This window comes from Brachyistius frenatus, unplaced genomic scaffold (assembly GCF_029030835.1).
Source record: "Brachyistius frenatus isolate BFR_SWC_R1_liver_20210118 unplaced genomic scaffold, ASM2903083v1 Contig_68, whole genome shotgun sequence".
NCBI classification, from domain to species: domain Eukaryota; kingdom Metazoa; phylum Chordata; class Actinopteri; family Embiotocidae; genus Brachyistius; species Brachyistius frenatus.
Window position 1 is genome coordinate 1908201 of NW_027210667.1, and position 21259 is coordinate 1929459.

Sequence of the window (21259 nt, forward strand, 5' to 3'; positions counted from 1 at the left end):
TATATATATATATATATATATATATACATACTATTATATATACTATATAAAACAGAAATGTTCATGCAACTCAATTCAATTATAGAGGCTTAAAACGTAGCAGTTTTATTGGCAAAAATGCAACTTTTTAACAAACGTTACTGAAACAGTTGTGAAATAACCGGCTAGTGCTGCAACAATTTAGCAATTGTATATCATTTTTAATTATTTTTTATCTTTTACTAATCTGCTAGTTACCTTCTCTATTAATTGATCATTGTGCAGTCGATAAAACGTTATAACAGTTACAAAATATATTAAGTTTACTATCACATAAGACAAAAAAGCAGCAGCATTCATAAATATAATATTATATATACGCATATATACTGTTGGTTTTTTTGTTTTATATCCCACCCCCCCCAATTTCATTATAACCACTACACCACAGAGCCTTTTCCTTAAGCCCACAGGTAGAGAAACTGTAAGGACCAGACCAAAGACAGTCCAGCCTCATTGTGCATATTCATTCCATTACGCGGTGAATAACCCTGGCTGCCAGAGTATCCACTAAATATCCTTAATCGTCTGCATCTCATTGTGGGGCCAGAACCCACCTCCACTCATTAAAATGATGGATGCAGGCATAAGGGGATGGTCTCCACTGTTCCAAATTTGTTCTTGTTTAGAAAGGTGCTTATTAGAGAACACCTGGGGGGAAGGAGAGGGAAGGGAGCTCCACAAGTTGAGAGAGAGAGAGCAGAAGAAATTGGTGGTGGGTATTCAGAGACTGCAGCTGTCATCATAAAAACATGACCGAATTATACCGATATGCTCCTGATTTTATTTTGTATAAGGGTAACGCTGGAAAGAAGGTTGTTTAACTTTTGATTAGATTTCTTTGGTAAGTCATTATATTTCCCATTTAAAAATGATGATAAAAACATAAATTACAAATCCTTCAAATGTCCAAAAACATCCACCAATTGTTGCAATATGAGAAGAGTCTCTCATGGCTATCATGGCTTTCAGTGTTGGGTCTCTTGAGGTTGTTGAGGTGGGCAGCACTTCACATTAACAGGACTTCCATTCCAGTTCTTTGGGGCTCAGGAGGGAGCATAAAGGAGGAGGAACTATCTCTCTTTCTTCATCTCTGATGTTTGAATAAGCCAGACAGACAGTGTTTGACATTAAAGACTCCCACAGGCCAGGTTACTGCCTCTGTGAGAACAAGCAGTCGGCAGGTTAGATGTAATAAACTGGAACAAATGTATTTCGGTCTCCAATTAGGATAAGTCGCCGTCTAGAGTCACTGCGGCGACAATGTCATCTGCCGATTTTATGGACATTTTGTTTTGCCATGTCAGCAGCTGCCCTGCCAACAAGTGAGCGATGAGAAATAAGATGAGTAGTGCATTGGCTCTCTTCTGTAACCTCATTGGAGCCTCCTTACGCTTAATTGGCAGCAATCTAAGCCTGTCAAATTGAATATAATCCCTTCACTGTTGGTTTTAGCCTCCCTCTACTCTCTTACTGGATGACATGGCATACTGATATTGTGAGTAATGGAGAACACTAATGGAATTGGCATTAGGTAATATATTTGAATAACTACAGTACAAAACAGAAATGGCTGGATAGCGACGGAGCCAAGGATATTGATAGCACCCTCCTTGACAGTGTTAAAGTACACGGTGTCCCTTTGGGTGAGGCTGGCTCATATTATTTCCCATTAAAATGCAATAGGTACAATGACATTGCGGTTTATTATGATACTTTTCAATTATAGCTATAATAAATATCAATAAAATAAATTTATTCCTTTTTGAATAATGTCATATCTCCACCAATGTTAGTTTTGCGTACATGAAAAATACATCTTTAGGAATCACTAAAATCAATCAAAGCTGTTTTCATGTTTAAGATTCAAAAAATGATGCTATCATTAAAGATAAGGATGTTAAGTTGCCTGTATTTCTAGAATTTCCGACAAATCCCAGTAAAACAAAATACAATACAATCAATGCCAAAAGCTGATATACGGTGTGTCTGTTTTTTTTGGAGGTTAGCCCCAGAACACTGTGGAGAGATGATGTATTTCATCAGGTCTGGGAATGCTTCAGGAACCCCCAGGAGGAGTGTGGACTCCCTGTTTACCTTGCTGCCAGACTCTTGGTAAGTGGCAGGAAATGGATGGAGAGATTTGTGTTTTCAGAAGGAATGAATGAGCTTGGCCATAGACAGGATAGAAAAGTGGTGTTGAGTGACAGAAGTACACACTGTTTTGTTTGTTGAAGAATATAGGCTTGTTCTTTCATAAAACGTTGACACACGATCAAAGAAACATGCATAGTTTGAACTTTTTTATTCATCATTTTTTTGTGTGTTCTTTTTACTTTTTTGCTTTACGAAACAAATGTTTGCAGATGTCCTATGAATAAACAACAGCACCCTTTCTTCTTAAAACAGGGCCCCATCAGCCCTTTCATATCAAGAAAAGAGACTCTTCTTGTCCAATTACGACCTCTCCAGATTCCCAAAGTGACTTATTTCCTGTATTTGACATTCATTTAAGTGCATTCGTAGACAACATTACCATTTCGATTAATGTGCAATAGCCGAGTTCATGGTCAATGTGAAAAGATATTTACATTGCAGCTATGACTCACATTAACTGTCTTTTTTCATCACTTGAGTTAGCGTCAGAACTGGAGAGGAAGACAATTACAACGCAAGGAGTCTCCTTTCAAGCACAGCCTTCGTAAACAGCAACCTTTACCTACATCATCAGGATTAACTAGACTCTTTTGTCATACCTGTTTTCCTCCAGTAAGACAAAAAGGTTAATAGATAGAATGGTTTAAAATAAAGTTTAGTGATTGTGCTTTTAAAACCAAAGTAAAACAAATAACAAACATGATGACAACACGAAACATAACAGTGCATTACAAAAAAAAAAAAAAAAAAAAAAAAAAAATCCCAAAGTGGCACCTTCTTGGGGCAGCTAAATAATATAGCAATTTACAACATGGATGGAAATGATAAAATAATTATATTTACTGGCATAATAAAATTAGAATTCGCAAAATAAAACAAGGGAGACAATTTTGAGGTACCACAATGAGTAAAACAAGGAGACATCATGTATACACGTATATTTACAGACAGTCCACCTCTCTCTGCTTGCAGCTTTTTATAACAGTAACATCTCACTGTACGGGCTCGCCAAAAGTTCTTGTCAAGGCAAGCGGAGTCATGTCAATGTCTGGAGCAGGATTTCACTCCATATTGCATTGGAATTAAACATAAATATACTACTGCGTATTTTGTTTCGAATGCAACATTCTTTTATATTCAGACACTCTTTCCTTTTTTTTTTTTTTTAATGGACATAGAAAATGATAAGTTAGAAAAAAAACATTGGTCTGTCTTCCAGATGTAAAGAAACACTACTGATGTACAGTATGATGGCAGCCAACATGATGGTGAAATACTGAGATATTTAAAATTGTAAGAGAAACAATGGTGCTCCACGCTTGGAAAAAATTGAACAGTTCCTCCTTTTCCTCCTCTGTTCTTCAGCTTTCTACCATCTGGGTAAAAAAACAACAACAACATTTTGTTAGAGTCCTTCCGAGCTTCTATTAGCTTATTGCACGTAGATCGGTGTGTGTATCTATGTTGGCCACTAAGTAATAAGAAACTGAAGTACATAAGTGGGTAGACACTAGATTCCAGTCCAGCAGGAGGCACGACAAAATCAAGTTTTCTTTTTTTTTTTCCTTCATAGTCTTTCGGTTACATTGCTAAACTTTGGATCTGAAAATATAATCACACTTTGCTGTCATTTGACAGTCAGTCATCTAGTTTGTGATCTGAAAAAGATTACATTATGCAACTTTGAGGAATGTTTCCTTCGCCTTATTTCTGTTGTCCTTCTAATCATAATTTTTTACCTTATTATCTTCAATGAGCTGCCTTTATGTGAATCATTGAGTTAAAATAACAGACATTGCAGCAATTAGTCCAGGCACATTTACACTGGGATATTTCTTAGATCAGCTCATCACTTTATTGATTTGATTTTCAGATTCTAAAATGGGATGTTGAGTCTCTGGCTCTGCCAGTAGGCAAGCAAACTGTGGTCATTACATACAGTGCTTATTCCTGAGGACTGGAAACGACTAACGTGTACCAGCAAATGTCAAAATAGATTTGAGGTTGGTTAGGACAAAAGTAACTATTACATTGCCTGTCCACTGACAAGTTTACTTCTACTCAGTAAAATACCTCTGCCAAGTACTGTCTTGTATCTCGCCAACAATTCCTTAAAAACTTGTATTTAGCGATCATTTGGGTAAATCTGCAGCATTAAGGTCTGTTTTGAGGCCAGCCTGTGTAATTAACATCAGTTTGTACCTCTAATTCTTCATCTCCTGGTTGGAAGGCTCCAGAGGCGTTGAGGCCCAAGTCTGCAGGGTTCCTGCGACCTCCTTCTCCTCTCCGCCGGCCCCCTGAGCCCCTGGAGGACATTGAGCTGGAAGAGCTTGGGTCTCGGGGGTTGTTGACTGTGGGGAACTGTGGTCGGCAATAGGGCATAATGTCCTCTGAACCTAGAGACGGAGAACAATTGTAGGAGTTTAGACTCAAAATACTGTCCATGGCACTGAAGGATTCCTTCACGACGTAATTGTTGTAGTACCTGCGTGTTGGCGAGCCTTGTTGGCAGTGCTACTCTCGTGTTTATTCCCTTTCCCTCCATGAGCAGTCCTTTGTCTGTCCTGAGCGTCTTTGCGTTCAGATGAGCTGGTTCTGGGGTCCGAGCCGTCCCGGTGCCGATACCCACTTGTTCCTCCTCTCTTGTCTCGATTCTCTCCTGCTTTGGGGGAAATGACTCCCCGGCCCTCCAGGGTTGTCTTGGAGGGGTGTGTAGGGGATTTAAGCACTGCTGGAGGTGGAATGGGTGGAGGAGGGAGATCTGAAGGATAAACACAGGAAGAATGAGCACATTAACCACAGACATCAGAAAATGAGTGTTTAGGTAATTGCACAAGACTCAGGAACAACCTATTCAACTTTAGTATGTATCAACTGTCACTCAGTTGCTTCACACCTGCAAGGTGATGCACAAACACAGCTGTGGTGTGTGTGTGTGTGTGTGTGTACGTACACCCGGAGCTGTACACAGAGCAGTGCTGAACGCAAACTCCTTCAAACAGAGAGTAAACAGAACGGATGACATTAGCGAGGGCGAATGTGGCCAGAGAGTTATGAGATTTGAGTGAGAAGGGGGAGTGTGACGGTCAGCGGCTGGCTCTCCGGCCTCCTCGACTTCCTCTGTCGATGAATCAACCCTGCTTGTCCTTGAGCCATTATTCATATAAGGCTAGCCTCCAGGCCGCCTGGCCTCTCACACATCATACGGCCATCTAAACAAAACGGCAAGCGAAAAGCCTGGTCAGCTCACGATCGATGGCTTTTCATCTTCTAATCAGCTTCCAACGTCAAAGATGGTTTTGTTGGCAGCCAGACCCATAATCCGCAGGATTAGAAAGTTAATAAACATAGTGGGTGCCAGCTCTTACACATTTTTTGTGTATCCTAATGTTTACCTTACAGACTTTAAAGATTGTACAAAACTGGACTTGTGAAGAATCAAAGCTTGTATTCCTTTTTATTTTTATTTTTTAACACAGAAAAGGCTAATAGGGCAGGTGATATCTTTGCTGTGTCTTGTTGGCAGAATCATGCAGCTTCAATACACTTTTCTGATGATCCTCCACCTCCATCCAATCCCCCTGAATACATAAGGGGGATGGTCAATATCATACAGCAGAGAGGCGTCTGCAGTTTTTTAATATCTGCCTTGCCTCCTGAGTTCTGCTTCAGTCAGAGTCCGATCAATGCCACAGTCTGTGAGCCAGAGCTCACTACAAGGGAGGAGCAGAGAGCCTGTTAGATTTATGAGGACGCACCAGCGAGGACAGAGCTCAGGTCTGAAAAGTGTCTCCGAGCTTGCCAGGGAGGATGAATCAGAGGGCCGGGTGGTTAATTAGACAGACAAGGCTGAGACAGATCAGGAGAGACAGGAAAGGGTTAAGTTCAGAGAGGAGGCAGACAAAGGCATTAAAGTCAAACACAATATGAATCATGGGGGGAATATAACTTGGGTGTTTCCACATCCACTGTGCAAACAGGAGTGAAATGACGAGGTCAAAGAGGGGTAAGCAGTAGGGAAATAAGCCTGCTGGTGCGTCGGGGTCGGGGGGATGCCTCCCTTGCTCATTCACTTGTTTATCTGCCTTTTTTTACTGCCTCCTTGACTGTTGGTATTTATGTGTATTTATAGTGATGCTTCCAGGATGGTAGGCTCTGTCTGAAGTAATTGGTAAGGCACACAAGCATAAAACCAGAGATAAATATATATCGGAATGCACATTATATTTGATTACGTGTCTTTGTTTTCTTTGTTTTCTGTTCTTTGTTCTACATGTCATTAAATCACCTTCCCTCAACTACCACCTCAGAACCAGCGCTCCAGACCACAGACAGGGTAAGGAGGGTGTGTGGGGGAAGGGGAGGCAATAACCTCCAAATGAAAAACAATCCATTCAGATCAAATGCAATCAGCAGGAGGACTGATAGACAGACAGAACTGCAGAGCTGTCAGTCCCCCCCCCTCCCACCCTCCTGCCAAACACACCCACCCCACCCTCCTCATGCTCAAACAAAGACGGAGGGGAGCACGAGAGGAGAGCAGAGTGGAGTGGGATGGAGAGATCACTCCAGAGGGAGGGGCAGCGGATGGGGATGGAAGCCAGGATATAAGGATGATGGCAGGAGGCGAAGGTTTGGGCGGGGGGTGTGGTGTGGTGTGGGGTTGGATTTTCTGCAGTGATATAGCTGGTCCGGCTCCCAGTGAGCTGGATATTAAATCTCCCTGTCAAGTGCTTCCAACACTCAAGGACACCTGACACTAAAAGGGGAGCCAGCTCTGGGACAGCACATACAGTACACACCAGGGTGAGTGTGCACACACACAGATATATTTAAAAAAACAAACAAAAAAAACCCCGATATTTCCACAAGATGAAAGCAGAGAGGAAACAGGGAAAAGGGGCTTTCCATCATTGGGCTTGTGTGTTCTAAAAATGACGCCATAAAAAGTCAATTGCTCTTTTACTTAACGAGGTTACAACTTTTCCTTCTGTGTACAGCTGTTCCAGTATTTAGTTTCTGTTTGGTTTATGTTTGGCCCCTGCTGAGTGAAAGGTGTCTCTTAGGCGTGAGCCAGAGCATCTGGATCAATTTCATTAGTGGCGAGAGTGGGGAGACATCCTAGTGTCAGCATCGCCAAGCTGGGCTGAGCTCCCCTGAGACAACCCACCTCCGCCCTCCTCCATTCCTTCCCACCATGTCCCTGGCCTCCAGCCCATCACTCGCCCGATCTGTTCAGCACTGCCGCAGATCAGGAGTACGCATGTGCATAAACACACGAGAGGAGATGATTAAAACTCTGGCATATGGCGCGCACGTCCTCGGCCATCTACGGACACTATGTCACAGTAAACTGCACTTTCCCCTTCCACATCTTTACAGGGAATAGAGGGAGGGCCGTCGATACAAACTGGCCATCTGTGTGCTTGTTGGATGCAGCTAACCTGCTAATGCTGCTACTTATTGGTGTCTCTGTCAGAGTGTTACCTTTTACAGAGTGCCAACCTAGAGTAACTAAGTATTTCCAGTTTTTGATCGTGTATTATTTTCAGAAAAAAAACATTTTACCGTACATTATCTACATTACATTTCACTATTCGTATAAATACAGTTATTTTGTTGTTGTCGCATCCTCCCTGAACAAATTACACATTTCATTAAAAAAAGAGAGATTACCATCCCGGCAGCAAACACATTAGGATGAGCCATATAATCATGTGTACCTTCATTGAAGGCGTCACGTCGCTGACTCCCTGGATGAACTGCAGGATGCTGTTTTTGCTTTTTAGGAGGCCTCCTGTGTACAGCTGCCATACTCATATTACTGTCGGAAGACACCGGGCTGCCTGGGCGGTGGCCTGACGGGTTTATTTGGTATTTTCGTGCTGAGAAAAGAAACAGAAAGACAGTTTGCTTATTCCATTCCTCAAAATTTGTGCAATAACATTTCTCGTGGATGTGGTCCACTTTACCTGAAGCTCCTCCCACTTCCTGGCCCTGTGAATTGGGGTACTTTGCCACTCTGAGGCCTGAATACTCTGCAGCTGCCGCGACCGCTTGAGCAAAGTCGGCATCTGTGAAGAAGGATCCGTCAGATGAGCTGACCGCGCTGGACCTCCCTGAAGAGACATTATCCTCTTCAGAAGCTGACCCCCATCCATTGATCATGGAGCCGGTCACCGAGCTCTCCAGGTCGCCCATGCTGGACGCGGGCGTCTGTTCAAGCCCTCGTAGCAGCAACCGCCGCGGATGCATCTGGGGATGGTGAGGGTGTGTGTGGGGGTGGGTGTGGTGGTAGTGCATCTTGGCCACCTCTGCGTCCGTCTCATCACCGTCGTCCTCCTCCTCCTCCTCCAAGATATCCTCCTCCTCCTCCATACCGTCAGTATCCAAGGCCAACGGGCTGCTGATGTAGCCGTATGTGTGTGAAGGAGAGAGGGGCATCGGAGGGGGTGGAGGGCTCACAGCATGGCGCCTGCAAGAGGTGAGAAACACATGCAATCAGTATCTCATCAAATAGTTTTGTTTCCAATACATTAGGCATAAAAAGTAAACCTTATTAGCCAGTTCTCATGGGACAATAACGCTGCTTTTTGCATGGTTTTGCTTGTCAACTACAAAGAATATGTACTTGACATTAACGCAGAGCATTTTATGTGGTACTCCTGAACACATCTGAAGGTTAATACGTTTGGTAGTTTATTTAAAAGTAGCCTTTGTTTGGAAGTTGAATTTGATGTTTGTTGTTACTTCAGGCACAATACAAGTTCTGGTTGTTCACAGCTGGATTAACACAGAATTTGTATATCACGTTGACAAAAAAATAAACTGCACTAAATTTCGCCTGATGTATTACTTATTTCAAACAACATTAAAACCATTATTCATGCTGTACTGAACTGAACTGTAAAAAATGACTCCCTGGAAGGTAAGAAATCAGTCTTAACAGTGAAGATATGCTTTTGAAAAATGGGTGACAGCGCAGTACAATATATAGAATTGGGAGTTAATGGGCTCAGTCAAGGAACACAGCTATGAATTTCAAATGCTTGCAAAATCACTTTTGTCTCTGAGGCTTTAAAACATAGTTGAACATCTCTACACAGGCAGACTACTCCTTTTGCTTCTCATTATGCTTGTAGACACTGATGTCATGTGAGTGTACCTGCGTTCGTGGCTGTCTGGTGCATCCTGGAGCATCGGCTGCATCTCCTCCTGAGGTGAGGGGGTGAGAGTGGCTGTGGATTGGTGACTGTAGGATACAGCTGCAGGGGAAGAGGCGGCCCCACGGATGGGAGGAGTGGGCCCTCTCTCCATCTCCTCTTCCTCCTCCAGCTCATGAGGCTGCAGGTACATGTGAGAGGGGGGCATGGGGCACTGCATGTCTGGATCACAGCTGACAGCGGAGAGAAACAAGCCTCGTTACCTTCACATCACTCATGGAAAAACATTCCTGTTTTTTATACACTGAAGCCAGAAAAACATTCACTAAATATTCATGCCATCCTTCTATCAAGGTTTGACATGAACTCAGTACTAATAGACAGAAAACCCTTCCGGGCAAATGCTTGGAATGAATGTGAGAAACAGAAGAAAAGACAAGGGGAATGAACTAGTATTTAAATACAGCGTGTGCATGCCTATTAGATTGTGTGTGTGTGTCTGTGCAGACATGTCCCACCTTTCTACCATCGACAGAGAGTACTCCTCTGTTGTCCGACTTGGGGGTGGGTTTGCAGGAGGAGGGGGCAGAAGGTCAGCCCAGTTCATTGTGCTTTGTTTGGGTAGTTTGGGAGTGCGCATTCCCTTCTTCTGACCCTGACTCCCTGCTCAAAAAAAAAAGTAAAAAGAAAAGACTCAGTCAGAAGACATCTACAGATACGCATAGTTAGATCCTCCCAGTCTCTGAAAAACACGTGAATTATTGATGCTGAAGAAATCAAGGTAGAGACAGAAATTGACAGCAGATAAGATAAACAATAACAGGGGCTGACTGACAAAGAAAAGATGATTTTATATTGTGAGAGTGCAAAGGCTAATGCAACCCTCTGCCTCATGTAAGTGTACACAGGCCTCTAATTTACTGAATGGTTCAAAGTATTATAAAGAACAGTTATTCCCTTCATGAATATAACCCAGTATCAAGAGAAAAGGTGGAAAAAAACAGCAGAAAAGGCTCCAATTAATACCACACTATTAAAATCGTGAACCAATGAGCTGTGATGTGGAGTGAGCACCAAAAGGCTTCTCCTTAATGGCTTGAACTTCAAATGCAATATCAGAATGGATACATGGCATTAAGGTGGCAGTGTTGCATGCCGTCTGGAATGTGTTATCATTTGTCCTTGTCCACAGTCAAACAATGAAGCCCTGATGAAATTAGGCTGCTCCATACTGGAATTAAAGTAAAGCCAATTAACGGAAGTAATGTAAAATTTACAAGGACAAACAGAGAAATATAAAGCAGGAAAACAAAACAAAAAAGAGAAATAAAAAAAACAAAAAAATATATCCTTTTGTCTAATTTGCCTTAAATATCCTTGAACAGCAGTGGTTCCAGAAAACAAAGGACACGAGCGCTCATGTCTTTGTTTTGAAGGTATTGTTGTCACTTCTGTGTTTTACACAATTTTCCCCTTTCTGAAGGTTTCTCCTCGAGATAGGCTGACATGAAAATTAATCAAATTACCATTTAAGAATACTTTATTCATGTTTCAAAGTGATTTATTGCCTTTTAGGTAATGCGGCATTTCAAACTGGAGCTGGAGGGTGTGTGTGATTAAAGGGTTCATAACAATAATAAGCTGGGAATAATACTTTGACAGTTCAGTTAAAAAGGGAAAAATAACAAGAGTCAAACGTCTTATGGTAAATAAGGAAGAGTCCTCTGATAGGATGATCTTTTTTATAACCTCTGATTGCCCATCCTGGAACTACTCCTGTTCTTTACACCCGAACCATCTTACCAGAGGTACTACTGCTGCCTCGGTCGGAGCTGTTATAGGAGCCCCCAGTGTGGGTGTCATGGGTCTGGTTGTAAGGGATGGTGGCCGGCATGGGACTGTCACCTCCTCTGTAGCGGTCTGGTAGTGGGCAGAAAGGAGGGTAAAGTTAGTGCAGCCCCAGGCAGACATCTTGGCCAGTGAGAGAGGCTAAAGCAAAAACATCTACTTTGTAATGAACAAGAAAATGAAGGAAAACTATTTATCACCACCTCAGAGAAAATGTGAAATTATGTATACGTTGTAATGACATTACAATAAGCAGGTTGTACAGAGGTACACATGACAAGAAGCATGCGGTTCATTCTTTATCATTTTCAGGTGAGTTTGTGAATGCATGCAAGATCTGCACGGAAAATCTCCAAACTATCACACCAGATGTGGTTCCTTTCTGCAGGTACAACAAGGTGGTGATAGCTTCTTTCAAAGCATCTAAAGTTCTTTGAGTTATCTTTGTCTTCCCTTTGGAAATGTGACACCAAAGATAAACCCTCACACCTGCCTTCATCACAAAAACGACATCCCAGATCCCATAAGATGACAGCAATTCAAGCCTGGCCACACATTTAGCGGCAGAGATTGTGCGTGATTGCATGGAGGGTGATGAGGGGTTATATGGATGCCATATAGACAGGCAGAAAGACAGAGTGATGAGGCCTATGTTGACTGAAAGAGGATTGAGACAGAGCCGAGGGATATACGAGGCTAGAACTCTTCTACAGGCATCCACAGTGAGGCTGAAAGAGCCGGAAGAGGAGAGAAGAGGGAAAAGCTGAGTGGAGGAGGAAGATGATGGCTCATGTCGGCCTCTCAAATCATGGCTGCTGGGAATTCCACACACTCACCCTTGTTTAGCTTGTTTTGCTCCATGATGTTGTACTGCAGCTGGGAGCCCATGTCCTGTTTCTGCTGCTGGACCGAGGTGGGCTTCCAGCAGTGTTTCTCATTCACCTCCCCTCCACCCCCGAGTCCGCCTCCGCCTCCGCTCCCTGCCGTCCCTCTGTCTGAGTTTATGTTGTTGCCCATGATGGAGGACTGGATGAGCTGGGTGGTGGCGTAAGGCGTCGGCTGGCCCCCCGGACCAACAAAGCGGCCATCTTTTAGGTTGGGGCTGTTGAAGGTCTTCATCTCATTGATCTTGTTGGACAGGTCTACATCTCCATAGACTCCTGACTCTGTCACCATGAGGTTGGTCTGCTTGTTTTCCATCTGGTTGTTATAATTGGCGATACAGTCGGCTAGAGAACATGAGGAGGGTATTTAGTCAGTCTTTTCTACCGCTGAACAGCTTAGCAGCAGTATGCCAGTTTGGTAAAAAGATTTCAAACAATAAGTCTGCAGAGCTGAAAGGATTTCATTTGAGAAAAAAACTACTTCAAGCTTTCGGAGAAAAGCCGCCCACCAGAGAGACGTTTCTGTGTCTGTTTAAAGTCTTGGTCTTGTTTGCCAATGATGTTCTACTTTAGGTGAGTGGCACAGGTGGTGCCTTTCTCACTTCATCTCTTTTTCAGTCTCACCCATGACTCAGTGTGGGTGTCAGTGTTCTCTTCCATCTGACGCTGGGAACGTCTTTGCTCATTGAGAGGGACAGCGAGACATGTCTGTATCAAAGACCTGGAATGAGGCGTGCAGTAAAAGCACAGCTCCACTGACAGATCCAATTTTCCCTGGCTCATAAAATATTCAAATCCTCCAGCAGATCTGAGAGCCAGCCTTGCGGTAAACACCAAGGATGGCCATAGGTGCACGCGGCTCGTGCTTCACATTTCAGCTGCATGAAACAGCTCAACACTTCAAAGGTTGATGTGTGAAAGCGCCCCTATGGCTGAGATAAAGGGACATTAACTGCTATTTCTTTGCTCTGTCACCCAGTCAGTGATCCTCTTAATGCTCAGAGTTTAGGTTTGGCACACACACAAAGCATGCATCTGGCAAGCTCCTTAGTGTCATACAGCGGCGTGTCATGCGAGGAGTGAGGGCTGCCTTTAGCCTGTTATTCCCTGTTAAACATCTCACATCATGTTAAGGTAGAGTTAAACACTTCAACCTCAGAGGGGTGATTAGCACAAAGAAAAACTGAACTTGACTAAAGTCTACAAAATGAATTATTAATCCTCATTGGGAAGGGTTTGAAGTCGGGAGAAACTATTGAGTCGCCGAATGGATATTAGGTTGAACAGCTGCACAGGAATTATGTACTGCCCTTAAAGGCATCGTCCCAAAGTGCAACAATTTACAACATAAAGCATTTCCTTGCAGTCCATGTTTCCAAGGATAGGGTTATTGGTCATGGCTGGCAATTAATAACGTTAATGTCATCCAGACCGACGTTTCAGGCTGAACATTTCAGGTAGGTCACTGTGTGTATACAATAGTGTATATGGTAGCGTGTAAGCTTCTGAGGCCAAGTGTGCCAACTGGACTAGTGCTGAATAAACTAAAAGGCCACCTGGTGGTGTTGCGTGCGTCTCTTTCTGTTTTTTTCCTCTCCACCTACCCTACTTAAATTCATCTCATTCACCGTCTGTACGACGAATGTGTTTTAACATATACTTATTCTTCATCACCCCCCCCCCCTCACACACACACTTCCATCTGCTCTTCCAGGTGCACTCTTCTCCCTCTATCACTCTCTCCTTCTCTGCTCCCAGCCACCGTCTGCAGTCCAGCCTTGACCTCTTCGCCCGCTGCACATTTCTTAAATAACTGAGCACTTAGGGGAAATTACATTACTGGCTATAACAACTGTATGGAAATCAGCAGAGCAATTCGATTAGCAACAGAGTAGACCTATAAGCCCCGCTCAGCGTGCTCCTTTTATTTCCTGCCTAAAACAGCTCTGCTTTAACCTCAGATAAATCACACAAGCACACAGCCTCTCTTAATCCTAATATTTCTACAGGTTTTTTTCTCGTGGAGACCTACAGAAGGGAGAGATACACACTACAGAACAACTCTCCAGGGAGGTAACCTAGATATCAGATTTTACCTCCTTTCGCACTGTAGATTCCCCCAGCTACTGCACTTCTTATCTTTACAGTTGTTTTGTCAACGGCTGCATCATTTCCTTTGAGGGGCGTGTTTATTTGTGTTGTTGCCTGCACATGGCAGGAAACGGCACATACGTACCTGGTCGGCTGTACGTTGCCAGGTTGCTGTCGCTGTTGCCGTTGCCTGCAGTGCAGCAGTTGATGCTGCAGTCATTGTGGTTGGAGCAGGAGTTGGGCCACGTGTCGGCCAGCCAAGGTTGAGTGGCCGAGTCCCCAATGTTTAGCAAACCGGGCCTGTAAAAAAAAGAAAAGAAAATTGTACCAAATGTTTAACAATAGTAAGAGACTCAGCCAAAACCACAATGCTATTTATGTGAATGAACTGAAGCACCCACAGTAAAATAATGTTTGCAAGAGAATATTATGTGGATTTATTTATCCAGCTGAGAAAAGGAAAGCTAGAAATCCGGCTTTAGTAGTTTTTGCCTTTTGGCTACTAACAGGCGCAGGACGTATTTTAGAAGAAAAAAAAAAAGGCAGGCTAAATAGATTGTGTGTGCTTGACTTGCCCACAGCCGATGACACTTTCCCTGAGCCCCCGTGAGCATTAGCGATCCGCCTGGATTAGACAGCCACATAAAATTCACTCCCGATGTTGCAAAATGCACATCCTGAACAGTCAGTGAACCACAAACACTCCCTGAGTAGATTCCAGGATGTCATCCAATATCTCTATCATTTGAAGTTTTTTTTTTTTTATTTTTTATTTTTTACCTTTACAGAAGGAAGGAAGACCAACCCCAGCACCAGAAGGGAAAAACCCACGAGGACCAGTCCTTCACATCATTGTCCAGCCATCCAACTCTATTCATTCCATGTATTGGCTCCTTTTTCTTCAGCTTTAATCCCATACAATACAGGATCGCTTGTTCAACAGGATTCTACTTTACTACCAGACCTCAGGCCAGATACTGGGTGCAGGAAGAGAAGACGATAAACTGTCGCCTAGTGCTCGTGAAATGAATCAATCTAGCACACAAAGAGAAAGCACGCTACTCTATCAGGGCCATACATTGTTTCAGTATTCAAATCTCCAAAGAACGACTCCCAGTTTGCATATCCCAACACTGAATTACCATTGGATTACATTTCCCCATTCCCTCTTAAACAACTCATTTCTTGAATTCATTTTGGGTAATGAACACATTTGTCTTGTACAGCCAAATACAATCTCACAATAGCTCCTCGATCACCCCGGCAGTTGTATGTTACTATTGAACAACCATTGTCTTTGTGCGGAGCTGACACAGCCATGGTGCATACGGGATTCAATCATACAGCTGGATAATATAATGAATATGGATTTACAGTTGATGGCTTCAAGCTAACTATTCATTAACACACACACACACACACACACACACACACACACACACACACACACACACACACACACACACACACACACACACACACACACACACACACACACACACACACACACGGTGCAGTATTAAGTACACTCTGAGTAAAGTGAGGGGAATAAATTAATCCATATTTTCTCTTTTTTCTGCCACAAATGACTTTTGCTGAGCCTAATTCTGCACAGCATCACTCTTTATGCACAATGCACCATTCCACAGCATGAGGAGGTGTGCATGCGTGTATCTCCATTCATGTTTTATGGTGATGCTATGGCACAGCCTTGTGGTTGGATGTGACACTCCAATGGGATGGGGAAGGGCTCCTGGCAGACTACATGGAGCTTTATTCCTGTAGTAGTATTACATACTTAATGCACCTCCTTACCCCTCCTCTGCTCTGTGCAACTTTAGAAAGGCAAAGCACTCCCCCTAGTGTTTGTCAAAGAAAGGTACACATGCCCAACCCCACTCATCTATTCAGGAGGTTTCAACATCCTTTTGGACTGATATTGAATTCTAATCATCATTTGATTTCCAAAAATGTGGTTGATATATGGAATACTATCATGCGAATGCTTCTAAAATAACTAAATGAACTCTTACCTTCCAGCACTGCTGACTCCTTCTCCACCTCTCTGATATGCTACTAAAAGGAGACAAAACAAGGATACATGATTTCACCCGTTGTTACTACTGTCGTCACTAAAATTTGCCATCGTCATTAAAGATAAACACAAAATTATTCCTGTGATTCTGAATTGTCAGTGTTGTGAGCGATGATGTTTTCAAGTGTGTGTGTGTGTGTGTGTGTGTGTGTGTGTGTGTGTGTGTGTGTGTGTGTGTGTGTGTGTGTGTGTGTGTGTGTGTGTGTGTGTGTGTGTGTGTGTGTGTGTGTGTGTGTGTGTGTGTGTGTTATTGTATCACTTTAAGTGAGCATTTGAACAAACGTGTGTGGCATAATTGAAGCTGAGTCACACACACACAAGGCAACAGGAGCAGGAGGAAGAAGTGTAAGAGGCTTAAGAAGAACAAAGATGCAGCGCTCTTTGGTTGTCTGGCTCGGGTTCAGTGTGTTTGAAGCTCCGTGCTCTAAAAGTTGGACTCTTTCAAGGAGCTCTAAGCTGCCGGTGTGCGAGGGAGAGATAAACTTCCAACTTTAATTACAATCTCCTCCCTGAGAGGAGAGGAGGTGGAAGAGGGGTACGCAGGGCCTGAGCCGTGTTGATTCCCTGTCTCTTTTTCAAAACAGGAAGTGCGGTTTGGCCTCTGCATGTAGCCCGAGGGGATCTTGTGCAAAGTATCACAGTGGAGTTCATAATTTACTGTATAGTCCTGCTTTTACACTCTGTACCAGTGCACGGATTATTTTTTTTTCCTGAAGACACATCCCTAACCACACAATCAAGGAGTATGTTTCACCTGATGGGTTCTCCCAACAGATTATCCAACAATCATGCGACTGCAAAATTATCCAAACAGATTGCAGTGCCTCAAGGCAGACAGAAACAGCACTGCTCCTGTTTTGATACGATCTCCGCACATACAGGACCAACCAGTGTATCCACAAACACACACACACTGTACAGTATTGTCTCTCTTTCTCCAGCTCTCACTGTCATTTCTTCTCATCTATTCGGTTTTACATTTGCCATTGCACTAAGCGCTGCCAACACCTTTCAGATGGATTAAAGTCCACAAGTGAGAGAAACGGGGGGGTATTTACACACTGACACAGACAGAAAGATAGTGACACAGACAGAGCTTTTCTTTTATCTAGTTTACGCTCTGTCACTTCAATTCACTGATAACCTCCTTAACTCCACTGCCACTTGCCTATCTAATTGGTGTGTTGGAGTGCTGGTGATGTGTCATTCTTTTAAATCCGGTCTGATGTTGCGAGCATCCCTTTGATCAAGTTACCACTAGTTTTAACAGCTTCTCAGTAGTGTGGCCTCTTCCTCTTTGAGCATGCAGTCCTGACACAACACAAACTTTTGGCAGAACATTTCTTTCTCAAAATGTGCCAAAGATTGGCTCCTTTTGTTTAGATCACATCAAATCCCTCACTTACCTCTGCAGTTAAAGACGCCCACAAATGAATATATTAGGACAGTTAAGACGATGTCGTAGAGATGTAAAGAAAAGGCTGGGGTACAAATAATAGATACAACCAGACATTGCTTCCAGAATCTAGTGTTAAAAAAAAAAAAGAAGTTATTACCTGTTGGTGTGAAAGTAAAGGATGGCACTGTTGGGACGGAAAAAAGGGAAATCATTTTTTAAAACCACAAAATTTAAGTTTACAACGACATGTACAACACTTCCATAATATGTATTTTAGCCTGTATTCACACGCCTCTTGCTGCTCCCCAAAGTCTTTGATCCCCTCAGACATCCCTGGGGGAAAATGAATGTTGAGCCAGCTGCTGGTTCAAATCCCGGCCAGACTGTCAGAATCCTGCTGGTCGGGGGTCACACACCAGGGACATAACTCTGGCTATCTCTAACACTCACATCATTACCCTCCCAGCTTAGTTACTCACACTCAGGGGTGGAAGGGACCCTCTTACAGAACATTGATCTACTGTAGGAAGAGTTACCTTATTTAAAATGTACTTGGATTGTTGTTACAGTAAGCATCGCAGCTGATGCAACACTGCACCATGCTGGTAGTCATTCAGCACACTGCCTTAAATATGTCCATTTTAGAAATGCTGCCGTCTGCCTTCAGCCTAAAATTGCATCAAAGAGGAGATAGATATGGCTGCTGTCACATTTTTATTTCCTCAAACAATTATTGCACACAGTTGCCTACCTGTGCCAAAAAAATGTCCTCTAAATGCCACAATCATCTTATCATGTTTGAATCTCTCCCCTTGATGCTCAAACAAGTCTAAAGACATCAGCAGTTGGACAGCTTTCATCTGTCTGATGGATGCCTTTGATGAGGAGACATAACCAAAACTGTTTGTTGGAACTGTAATCATGACTAGAATTCATAAATCAGGTATACATTGTCTGACTGTCACCGGTCTTCATTCCCAGGCTAGATGAACCTGCATCTAAGCAATGACTCTTTGTTTAGTAGCTTCCAATAAATCAATCCATCAATAAAAATATTCCATGAGGTTTGCATCATTGGCACAAACATATTTGACTGGCAACACTGGCATGCACTGTAGCACACAGCCGCACACTAGTACCATTTCAACCTTTTTTCTCCCCAAGTGCAGATTGTTGATTCATGTGGTTGCAATTATACTCTTTTCAAAACATTCTTTGTAACCAGTTCCAACAAAGACCGTGGCCTCTTGTGGTCTGAGTGCACTGGGAGAAGGAGTGGAGCATGTCTGCCAACTGTGCCCTTTTAGTTTTATTTCAGTAAACATCAACAGATAGACTCACAGAGGGACAAAGTGGTAAACCTATCCTACATGGTATCCTCTGCTCCCGCCTGACCACAGATCATAAAATATTCTTCTTCAGAGTGTTTTCTTTGTAATCTGAGACATAACAAAAAAAAAAAATGCAATCATTCTAACCATTACAGACCACACAGGTGTTTGTAAAGGTGAACCGAGCTTCAGGAAAAGCTCAGCTGAGGACTTTCTGACTTTCACATAACTCACAATTCCCATTAATAACATGGCTGCAGAAGATTCAGAACATGGACAGCCTGTGTTTTCTGAGTGACAGCCACAGATTAACAGCCAAGCCAGTCTCTTGTTGCTGTGTGTATCAAGGTTGACGGGTGGATCTCCTCTAACCCTGGCAGTCAGTAGCGAACCTGAGCCTGGGAGTGGGGATGGAGCAGGTAGCGCTCACATGCAGCAGCTGCACAGCCCACGGCCACACATTAAGCCACCCAACACATTATGAGACTCACAAAGAAAGACTAATGGGTCTCTTTATATTCTAACTATTGTGGTCAGAGGCTGGGCATGTCGTGAACCTTGTCACTTTAATTTAAGTCAGGTAAAAAGCCACTGGGTTACGCTGTGGCTAATCTTTGAAAACATATAGTCGGCAGAGTTGATGAACGGGATTGCTAAATGGTCAACTCGTCCATATCTGAAGGCTTTTTTTCTAAAGGACCAGCAGGAGCCCTTCAAGCATGTGAAAATGTCAACGTGTCCTTGATAAAGAGGGATTATGGCAAGACATTCTCTCTTTCCCAGCACAGTTAGATGGGAGTTGCTAAAAGGGGAGTTGTTGGACCTCAAAATGTACTTTTCTCTAAAAACACTCTTTAAGCCCCCCTTTGCAGAATCAGCGTGACAGAAGTATGAAAAAGAAATAAAAGACGTCTTCATGCAGCACTCTCAGTGGGAGCTCACACGGCATCTTAAAGCACACTTCTGGTATCCTATCAGTTCGACTTCACCTCGAGCGCTTTACAAAGAACATTTCTGAAAGTGACAGCGATGATGTGAGGTCGGCTGGCAGCAATTGAGATGAAGAAGATTGATGGGACTGGATTTAATAAGAAACTAACACAGTACCACACTAATACATATTTCAATGCTTTTCTCATCACATTTTACAAGTGAGAGGATCTCCTCAAACTCCAAACCAGCACTGCAATTAGAGGTTCCAGTTGACATTCCTCTGAGTGTTAAGTTTGCACTGTCGTACCTTTTCGGATGCCTGCATAGCTGCTGGAAAGGCCATTCCTTTTCTTCCTGTGTCTGTACAACCAGATGCTGAAGACCATGAGGATAATCCAACAAGCGGCTCCTATGCCTGCAATAAAGGCCGGCTGTTTGACGACGTCAGAGATCTGCTGGGACAGAGGGTTCTCCTGACTCACGCTCTCCGTCATTCGTCCAGATGAATCTAAGGGTTGGGAATGATTGGATGAGAGGAGAGAAGGGGATTAGAAATGGTGAAACTAGACAAGGTTCAAACCTTGTATATGGCTAGACCACAGGCGTTTTCATTTTTCTTGAAATTCATGTATATATTTTACCGGTTTGAAGATCCAAAGCTTGTTTTATTCAAGAGGGCCAATAAAAACAAATTGAATGGTCAAATTGCTCCTAATTACATTTAAGATGTATTTACTAATTCACAAAATCAACTTGAAGCTTCATTACGATCGGTTATCATTTGCACTGTCAGTTACTGAATCACGTGTTTATACAAACTCATCATTTCCTGTATTATTTCAAATTAAAAGCCATGTAGCGTTTTATTCGAAAGAAACCGCTCAGAGAGATTCTTCATCTCAGCAGGTGAGTATGAGGCTGGGTTATGGAAATGGAACTGCTTCTCTCTATAATTTACAAGGCTTTCCTCAAAAACCCCAGTCAACAATGGCAGGTGAGCAGACAAAAGCAACCAAAGACATGCAAAAAAGAGCCTGCGCACCACACCAGCCTGGTGGAACCGGATGGGACGACAGAGAGAGGCATCAACTCCACCAAACAATGGTGGTTTCATAATCATATCAATAAATCCAGCGAGATCATCATCAAACACAGACACCACAGCAATTAGCAAACTGAGGCACATCTGTGAAAAACGGAGGTGTAAATGCCTCGAAGCTGCTGTGAAATGCACTGTAAAGATGCTGTGAGCATGGCTGCTCACAACAACCTGCTCTCGGTCTGTTTTTCTCATCTGTCTATTCGCTCTGAGCTTCTCC

General features: G+C 43.1%; 1 protein-coding gene across 6 annotated transcripts in view; it reads right to left on the reverse strand.

The window, feature by feature from the left end:
* Window positions 1-2503: 2503 nt before the first annotated feature.
* Window positions 2504-21259, reverse strand: part of robo1 (roundabout, axon guidance receptor, homolog 1 (Drosophila)) — a 213729-nt gene continuing 194973 nt past the window's right edge. For 5 of the 6 annotated variants that reach the window (XM_069707320.1, XM_069707317.1, XM_069707319.1 and 2 more), the window contains 13 exons: window positions 20248-20448; window positions 17834-17860; window positions 16216-16258; window positions 14328-14482; window positions 12044-12436; window positions 11163-11279; window positions 9878-10022; window positions 9362-9592; window positions 8169-8671; window positions 7920-8081; window positions 4682-4957; window positions 4399-4592; window positions 2504-3572 (listed from right to left, as the gene is read on the reverse strand). In XM_069707320.1, coding sequence (XP_069563421.1) covers window positions 3558-3572; window positions 4399-4592; window positions 4682-4957; window positions 7920-8081; window positions 8169-8671; window positions 9362-9592; window positions 9878-10022; window positions 11163-11279; window positions 12044-12436; window positions 14328-14482; window positions 16216-16258; window positions 17834-17860; window positions 20248-20448 — 2462 coding nt within the window. In that variant the 3' untranslated portion in view covers window positions 2504-3557. The remainder of the gene's footprint in view (window positions 3573-4398; window positions 4593-4681; window positions 4958-7919; window positions 8082-8168; window positions 8672-9361; window positions 9593-9877; window positions 10023-11162; window positions 11280-12043; window positions 12437-14327; window positions 14483-16215; window positions 16259-17833; window positions 17861-20247; window positions 20449-21259) is intronic. The other variant, XM_069707322.1, reaches the window with a different exon arrangement.